This window comes from Mustela nivalis (assembly GCF_964662115.1).
Source record: "Mustela nivalis genome assembly, chromosome: 8".
Classification (NCBI taxonomy): domain Eukaryota; kingdom Metazoa; phylum Chordata; class Mammalia; order Carnivora; family Mustelidae; genus Mustela; species Mustela nivalis.
In genome coordinates, this window is record NC_139027.1 from 12,295,920 (window position 1) to 12,305,747 (window position 9,828).

At 34.5% G+C, this 9,828-nt stretch overlaps 1 protein-coding gene across 1 annotated transcript; it reads right to left on the reverse strand.

The window, feature by feature from the left end:
* Nucleotides 1–358: 358 nt before the first annotated feature.
* RAD51AP2 (RAD51 associated protein 2) lies at nucleotides 359–7,829 on the reverse strand (the record flags this gene model as incomplete). The annotated part of the gene is made up of 3 exons (XM_082743646.1): nucleotides 359–508; nucleotides 4,118–4,198; nucleotides 4,565–7,829. The coding sequence occupies 3 exons, from the start codon at nucleotides 7,827–7,829 to the stop codon at nucleotides 390–392; spliced, it is 3,465 nt and encodes a 1,154-aa protein (XP_082599772.1). The 3' UTR covers nucleotides 359–389.
* Nucleotides 7,830–9,828: the final 1,999 nt, after the last annotated feature.

Consider the following 9,828-nt stretch of genomic DNA (forward strand, 5'->3'; position numbering starts at 1 on the left):
TCTTTTTTTTTTTTTACCTTTTTTATGAATTACAGATCCTTTTGAGAAACCTATAAAGGCTATATCACTCTTCTCCATAAAAGCTTTATACACATACATATCATGAAATATAAGTTGACATGTTTTATGAGATCATGAAATGATTTTAATGTACATATTATAATAATATGAAAACAAGAATGAAATTTTTTTAAACATTTAAAGGCAATTATCTAATTCACACAAAAAAACACACACACACTAAATCCTCTGCATACTTCATAATAAATAAAGCTCAAAACTCTCAACCAGGAGAAAGCATTTAACCAAAGTAAGAGACAAAAGATTTATAAATGTGAAATGGTTTGAAATATTAAAGTCCAGTGCCTTCTTTTAAGTTCTCATAACATTTACTTCAAATAAGGATGAAGTTGTTTAAGCTTAGCTTTTCTTGACAAACCAATTCTTATTGGTCGACTGCAGGTCTTAAGAGGTAGTACTCTTGAAATTCCATGTGAAAAATTACTACCTAAAATATAAGACAATAAAAGTGCATGAGGGAATAAAAATTACTTGTTGTTTCTAAGCTTAAATAATTCTACTTCTCATCAACATCTAGCAATATTTTCTGAGTCACTGAGCTAAATGCTTTAAATGCATCAGTTTGCTTATCCTATCTCCATTTTTAAAATGTGAAAACCTCAGCACAACAGAAGTTAAGTAACTTGCCCACATAAGATAGCAACTAAATAAAATCAACATTCCAGTCTGGCAGTTTGACTTAACAACAGCAAAACTATACAGTTAACTTGATGTTGTGGCTTTAGAAACCAAGTCATTTCTCTACTAGAAGCTTAACTGTAGGTTATACTATTAATGATTTCATTTGGCTTCTAATGGAGATTATTATCAACGATACTGCACAAATACATTTCACTATTATATATAAATGGAGGGCTCTAATTTTGAAATTTTTATATAACATCGTACAGTCATATTCAAAGTTCAAAGCATTTCATGGACAACGAACGGTTGACCAGACAGGTAGGATCAACATTCTTGATAATGAAACACAAAAATATCTTTAATTTTCCAAATGCTTTTTTAAAAAAAATAAACAGTGGGCACATATGTAAAGCTAAAAATGTATCAAACTTTAAGCCAGCTTTAATCAAGTAGTATGATCTTAATATAATAGCATATTTTACTAAAAATGGTGTAATCAACTTAATAATACTTTTAACAAAAGATAAACGGCATGATTTCTACTAAGCTGAACCAAGTAGAAACTGTGTGTTTATCTGTGTAAACATTAATGAAATAAAATACAAAGTTTAACTATATATAAACAGGGAGAAAGAACTTACCACAAAAATAGTTATAAATCAGTTTATGATACTTTGTTCAACATTAAAAGTATAAAGTTAATTATAAAAGTAAGAGAAAAAGCATATTACTAGTTTTTTTCAGTTTTTACAGAAAAAGGGATTGTCCAAATAAAACAAAATTGTTGGATCATTTCTGATACACTGGATTTGTTTATAAATTAGATAATTTCAGAAATTTATGCTAAGTGAACTTCTTCATTATGAGATTATGATTTCAGAACAAAGCAAGAATTAGTCTACTTGATTACTTTTTCAAAGAATAGCTTTCCTCTCTCGTAGTCTAATATAAAAGATACTTCTGGTAATTTTGCAATGGGTAGGAAATCACCAAACCACTTTGTATCAACAGCAGGCTCTTTGCAAAGCATATGCCCTTAAAGAGTCATCAAGCTGTGGCTATGAGGATATGCTTCTTTGTTTCCTTGGATTTCCTCCTTTTATATTATAAGTAATTTTATTATTTTATTATTACTTTTATTATTATTGTCCACCAGATTAATTTATTGCTTTGTACTATTTAACAATTCTAAATGTTCAAGCATTAAATTATTTATTTTAAAATTCAGTGTTAACTAACTGAACTTAAGTTAAAAAAGCAGTGTTTAAAAAAAATCCATAAAATGGATTAGTAATCTTTTAGAGATAATATTAACTCAAATGTTTTCTAAATTGTTGCAAGTCAAAATACAGTCCACAGGCTAGCAGCATCTACATATGCTAGGAGCTTGTTGGGCATACAGAATCTTGGGGCCTACCGCACAAAAGAATCAGAATCATTGAACAGGACACCCTGGTGATTTGTATATACCTTCAAGTTAGGGAAGTTTGGGTGCTAAATGATATATAAAGCACCATGTGCACTGACTGGCTGTCATATTTCACATGTTCAAAATAATTTCAAACTACTTTCATTTTCTAAACCACAGAGAAAGGAGAGAGAAACAGAGTGAATCCGGATGCACTGGAAATATTAGAGGTAGATTTAACTGGAGGCATCATGATGACAACTGAATAAATATAAAAAACACTTCAGCATCACTGTGAAGCCAACCATTTCCCAATGCCTTTAAGACCACACTGCATAAGCAGTCACCCACTCTACCTAGGCAGAATTAGTCCTTGTTTGCTAGCTCTGCTTCACACCATTTCCCAACTTTTTCCTTACACTATGGATTTTAACAAGTCTCAGGAAAATCGCTCCTTTTTTATGCACTTCGAATGTAAATCCAAGAGGACAGTCTTAACATAGTACTAAATAACTCTGACTGTCCATATGATTTTTCATGTTTCATGACAAGGCTCTTTTTCTTGTAAAAGCGTACTCGAGTATTATGGGTTCAGATATTCCCAACAAATGTAACATTTCTTTTCCAATTTGTGTACATACTTCAATTTTCCTCATATATCCATTCCATTGTTACAATTATGACCATGATGACAATAGGAGTATGAGCTACCTACTCTTCTTCCTTTCTATCTCAAAATACTTGCCTAAACCCAATCTCTTCCTGTTTGTCCTAGAAGAAACAACCTATTTCCTTTCCAGGCTAAGGCTACCACTTTGTTTTGAATCTCAGTGTATCGCTCTCTCAATTATTCCCTTTATTCAAAGGAGACGAGACTACCGAGGGGCTCTTGACCTTCCATGGAATGGGATTAATTTTTAAGATTATCTCATTGTAAACTAAGAAGAGAGAAACAGGTACAGTTTTCAAGTGACTGAATAAAGTTATCAAGGATACATCCTACAGATGACGAAAGTTCAGGAAAAATATTTTGAGGAATAATGCATGACTAAAGATGTTTTGGTTAATATGTTCACCTATATCATTACTTTTTCTAGATCTAGTCTTGTGGTGTAATGCCAGCAATTTCTGACCATATGAAAAAGTCATTTAGAAAACAGTTTCCTAATTTCAACCCTACCTCTACCTCACTCCCATTGATATCACAAGTTAAAGTGGATATTAGGTTGGGTGAGCCTGGTGGTGGGTATTAAGGAGGGCACGTATTGCATGGAACACTGGGTGTGGTACATAAACAATGAATTATGGTACACTGAAAAGAAATTTTAAAAATAAATTTAAAAATTTTAAAAATTGGATATTAAACTTAGCGTGTTTTATTCAGGTGTTGTAGACCTTTTAGGCAATGGATAAAGTTAGTTGTTTAACTTCTCTTTAGATTTATTCTTTAGTACTAATCAAATTTTAAATGTCATAGTCCTAGATCATGTTAACATATCTAAGTGATAATAACTTTTTAATTACTAAATAAAATATTCATATATAAATCCCCATAATAAGGAACATAGACAAAAAAATATGTAATTGGGAATAACATCTCATCAATGAAAATCCAACTTAGATAAATGCCTCTTTTGGTTTTGCCAATTAATGTTACATACATTAGATGTGTATATTAGCCAAAAAACAAACAAACAAACAAAACAAACATACAAACAACAACAAAAACCCACACACTTCATCACCTAGTTATTGCAATGCATCACTGCAAATACAGAACTATGGTTTTGTAGAGCACATTTCCCAGCAATATTCTAAGTGGCATTTTAATTTTTAACTGATTTATAACTACTGGAATGTGCATCAGTAAAATTTAATGGTTACAAAAGTGATAAATCTTTGTATTTATCTTCTCACAACCTGAGGATATTCTCCTCATGCTAAAAAATACAAAATGCAAAAATCATCTCTGAAGGTATTCTAGAAAATAACCAAAAATCTTACCTCCCTTCAGTAAATAAGTAGATTTTCCCTCAAGTTCATCAGAGAAATAAGCAGGCCTTTTAGGTGAAGGTTTTTCACAGTCTGCAAATAAAAATCAATATGTTACAGCAAAAAGTAACTTTTACACAAAATGTTAATACTATAAATAAATTAATTTCTCAAAAATGTTTCCTCCTATTGGCTTCTAATATTAAATAAATGAAGCAGAAGCAGGTCTCACCAAGGCTCCTTTTAAAAAAATTCATCACTTGTGTCGTTCAACTTCAGGGTATTATTTAGTGTTTGACCAGCCAGGCTTTCATAGGAAAATAATGTGCATCTGTAAATATTGTCTTACTCTTTACCTCGCTCTCCTTTTTTCAAAAAATTATGTATTTGGCCTACACAGATAAAAGGCAACAATTTTTTTCAATCATGAGAAAAAACGTTTTAACACTAATTTCATACCTTCCTTGGAAGTAGAATAAAATTCCTCTTCCAGGGTTCTTGGACAGCTATATTCATTTGGAACTTCCTGTTCTCCACGATCGGGTATTGTTTTCCATTTAAATGAACCTCGGTGTCTTTTAGGCATGTTAGGACATGTTCTAGCATCACAGAGCAAGGAAGACTCACATACTTTGTTGACTGTAACCATTTTCAAATCTTTTTTTATCTCCATTTTTACCTCTTCAATATCATTCTTTTCTCTAAAGTAATTTTCTTGCCCATTGTTTGTTTCCACAGCACTTGGAATTTTGTTTTCCTTACTAATTTCGTGAAACATATGAAGTTCTTCAAGTACTAAATCAAATTTACTCTTCATCTCACAATCATTCACTATTGTCAGAGCTTCTGTTGATAAACACTCAGCAGTTAAGTCCTGAAAACATTCATTGTTTCCTAGACTCAAATCAGTTTCAAATTGATGATTAACACATTCTGTAGAATCATTCTTTGGATGAAAATGCTTTGAAGTAGCCAACTCACTGTCTTGCAAAACACTCTCATATTCATTTCTGTCAGCCACATCATTTTGATTAACATATTTCGTTTCTTCCAGATTTACTTTTTTACTCATTAAGGAAACTGGTTGCATAGAAAACATGCCATCCACTGAATAGAAATTACTTTTCTCTTCCTTTTCTATCTTAATATCTTTGTTAACTTGACAACTGTTGGGTAAACTTTGTGCCATGACTTTTACTTCTGCCTTCAAAATTAAGTCATGTTTTTTTCCTTTGATTTCACTTAGCAAGTTCATAACATTTTGCACTTCGATTAGAGTCCTAGGATTGGTTTGTTCACTATGTTTTAAGTCGGGGTTTGTTGGTACGGCCAGTTGCCTAATATTGAAGAAATCTTCAAATATGCACTTAAAATTAAAGCTACTGATCTTAGCACACTCCTCTTTTCTTTCAGTGTCTAAATCTGGGTTGTACGTATTTATTTCATAAAATTTTTCACTAACGTGTCTACGGCCTTTCTGTATAAATGGAGAGCCAGACTTAACATGTGTTGTAACAGTATTAGGACTACAGTGAACCCAATTTTCCTCATTTATGAATTGTTCAGGAAAACTCTTATTCTTGTAAATTTCTTTTGTCAAAGAAATTTCCTCCTCCTCATCAAAATCCATTAAAAGAGGAATTTTTTCATATGTTTCAAAAATTGGAATATGTTTGTTTTTAGTTGTCAGACAAAAGGAATTGATGGTTTTTTTCTTAGACTCCTCAAAATCTTGATCAGTTTTAACTAACTTTTTTTCTAACATAGGTTTCATATCTTCTAATAGTCTTGAAAAAGTTGAAATCCTTGCTAGCTTTACAATATGATTTTCCTCTATGTTTTTTGAAAAATGCAAATGCACTAACCATTTGACAATGCATCGCTCCTCTAACTTAGAATCATTTTCAATTCTCATTAAAGATTCACAGTTACTGAGCAAAGACGTTATGTTGTTTTTCAATATGCTATTTAAAGGTTCTGAAACACTAGTTTGTAAATACATGCATAACATATTCTTTCTAATGACATTCATATTCTTAGTTATTAGATTTTGAAGTTCAGTTTCCTTTTTATCCTTGAAATTTTCACACCAGATTAAAATATTATCATCTTTTTGATTTCCTGAAATATTTTCATGAAAATAAAAAATTGCCATAATGAAACTTCTAAAAATATTGTTTAAATGAAAGTCTTTTTGTGTAGTATATTTTAACTCTAGCATATTACTGTTTTCTCCCTTACCATTTAACCAAAATAAAATTATTAAAGCCTTTTGGCTACCAAGTGTTCCTACCATGAGCGGTTTGGGCTGTTTTTCATGTGTTTTCATGGCTTTTGGATAGTGATAATCTTCTTTGCTTAAATTATCTATTTCTAATAATTGTAGAAAATTCATTTTTTCTCCAGTTGTCTTACTATTTTCACTTTGAGTCTTGTAATTATCCATAATCCAACAACTTGCCCTCTTTTTTCCCAAAACATGTCTAATGTTACAGTCCTGGCTTTGAGAGTTTTCTGATCCGGTAAAAATGTAAATGTCCAGGCATGTTTCTACTTCTCCCAAGTTTGCATTCCTTAGTATTATAGTGAAATCCTTTTCAGAGTCTGTTACATCAGATATGATACTACTGTGGTTATAGTAGTTTAAACTGATCAAGTCTTTTTTTCTCACACAAATATTTTGGTTGCTGAGTGACTGGTGGTTACTTTCATAGCATGCAGAAAAAATATTTTCTGCATCGGCTTCCACAATGTTTTTATCATCCTGTAACTTTTGCTTCTTAACATCAGGTCTATTTTTGGACCAGTAAATGTTTGTGAAATCCCTAACATATGCCTCGTTTTTGTCATTCTTTTTCTTTGCTATTTCCTTTAAATAGATGGAGGACATTTTGCTATTTAAATCAGTTGGAAACTCAGGGATACTTATTGTGCTGCTATCTCTAAAATAGCTGGCTTTGGCGATTTCTATGCTGGGCTGGTTTTGAGATTTTGAGATATTTAGTGTTGATGCTGAAATGTTATTTTCTTTTTTATTTGATGGCCTAACACTGTCAACTTTACACCTGTTCTTAATATCATGAAATGTTGATTTGGTTTCCTTGGGAAAGGTGACATCCCTAAATAGGTTTTCTGTCTGTTTTACACAACAGTGGTCTTCCTGAATATTGTCTCTCCCTTGGACTAAATACTGGTTTCCGTCCGCGTCCTTAACTCCGGGTAAATCGTGTAGAGAGGCGTTGGGCAGAAGCGAACCGGCCTGGGCTTCAGCGCCATCGCCGCAGCGCGCCCTGAAAACCTCGTTGTCACACAGCCCTGCTTCAGGAGACCTTCCAGAAGCCCTCAAGCCAGAATCAAAACTTTGTGAGGGGAGAGACTGCAAACAACCACTCATCTCCGATTTGCCATTTTGGCATCGCAGATTAGCTATCTGCTCCCCACTGACGGGTTTCCCCGCAGAAGAGTCTGTGGAGTGACCAAAAATCACGTTAGTTGAAACAAAGGGCGCCCTGACGGGTCTGGGCGGCAACTGCCAGACTTTTTCCACCTCAGACAAGCGAGGCACCAAAGGGAGCCTCCACTGCGCCTCAGAGGCACTGCCCGGTTCCGTTAGACGTGGCCGCTTACTACTAGGGGGTTGGGAATCAGGGTCCTCGACAGGCAGTAAAAAGCAGAGAGGTTCCCTGAACTCCGCACCCCGCGCGCTGCAGTGCGTGAGCGACATGACTGCGAACCGAGAGGTTCTGAGGTGCCTGCCGGCTGGTCTTCGAAGTAGGCTCCAGGCGACTCCGCCTCACCCCAGCCCTCGACGCCCTGGTCACGCCCCTGACACGCCCCTTGAAGCTGTTTTGACCCCAGACTCCGAAAAAGTCCCGCCCGTGACACGCCCCTGACACGCCCCACGAATAGGCCCCGCCCCCACCCTGCCTTGAGCCGGGAGCTCTGTCTTTCGCTCAAAGTACAGCTCACCAAGGGCGGTTACGTTGTCTATTTTTAGCGCCTCTTGCTGGTACCTGGACCGTAGCGGCTCTAAATATTTTCTTCCCTTTGGTAGAATTAAGGGGAAAGTCAGAATCTCTCTCTCTCTCTTTCTTTTTCCCTCTTTTCAAGTTTGAAAACAGAAACTTTATTTCAAAAATTCTAAAATTCTGTTTACCTCAGAAGCGGCTTCTCCACAGTTGCTCTAGAGCGTCTTCTCCAGTTTAAAAAAAAAAAAAAAAGTGTAGTTTTGTGAGCGCCGGTCCCAACCGCTCCGTGTCAGGAGTAATTTTTTAAAAAGACTCTTAATCACCCCAGTAGCATTTAAAATCAGATTTCCACCTCACTAATAAAGTGTTGTTTAGGGGAAAGAAGGCACTGATATTTAACAATCAGAATATTTTAGGGGAAAAATGTGTGGAAATAATTACGCAGATAATTATTAATCTTCACATTAAAACAGTAGAAAAATCGTTTTCATATGTGCTGTGGGATTTCCTTCCCCAACATTGTGGATAAAAGAACTTAAAGATAAAAACTGTGTTTCAACTACTCCAGTTACTGTAAGCATAAATAATGATACAGTCTCGACTCCTTACCTAATAAATTGTGCGGACATTATTTTTCTTTTTCCTCTGTTTTGAGAATAATTTATTTATTATTTCAAGTCAGCTCTGATTTTTTTGTCAATTTCGAAGAAGAAAGTGATTTTCAAAAATGTTTATTATTATTATTATTATTGTTGTTATGTACATATTTATTAAGAAATAGGTGATTACTGTTCATTCATCAAAAACCTCAGTCCCCTTAATGGTCTTTTCAAAGTTGGTCAGTTTTATGTGCCCTGGTAAAAATTTATAAGAACCACAAAAATGTGCCTGAGGAATCCTAATTTTGGAACCCATGGGAGCATATATGGCAAAATGTGACTAGCATACTATTTTACGTAATAAGATGTTCATCAGTCTTGTGAATACTCTTAGATATTGTGATTTCAATTCTGGGTATCTGCTATTACTTTGGCTTGTTAATTCCTCAAGAGAAATGTTTGCTTGGATTTGTAGAAAGCCTTGCAGTATAAGCACTTCATCAACATTAAGAACGTGGCAATTGCTTAAATTATACATCAGTGAGTTCTCAAAGTGCTGCTTCTATGTATCTTGAATTCCATTCCTTTTTTTACCACAGACTTGCCACCATTCTACATTCCATACAAATGCAGTCTGTTCTATGCTTGTGATCAGCCCATAAGGACTGACTTGCTTGGCTAACAGTGCACTCACATAATATTAGGAACAAGCTTTCTTTTCTTTCTTCCTTCCTTCCTTCCTTTCTTTTTTTCTTTCTTTCTTTTTAACCTCTATCCTCAATGTGGGGCTCCAACTCATGACCCTGAGACCAAGAGTTACATGTTCTACTTACTGAGCCAGGGAGGTATCCCAAGAACAAGCTTTCTATTAAATGCCATAGTTTTGTGATTCTAGATTGATTTGTAACTTGGTATCTGTTTCTTCATCTTACTAGTTTTCCAAGAACATACTCTTTTTTTAGATTGCCATGATACTATTATTTAAAAACTATGGATTGTTGGGGTGGGGGGTGGGAGGTTGGGGGAACCAGGTGGTGGGTATTAGAGAGGGCACAGATTGCATGGAGCACGGGTGTGGTGCAAAAACAATGAATACTGTTATGCTGAAAAGAAATAAAAATAAAAATAAAAAACAAACAAACAAAAAAAAACCCTA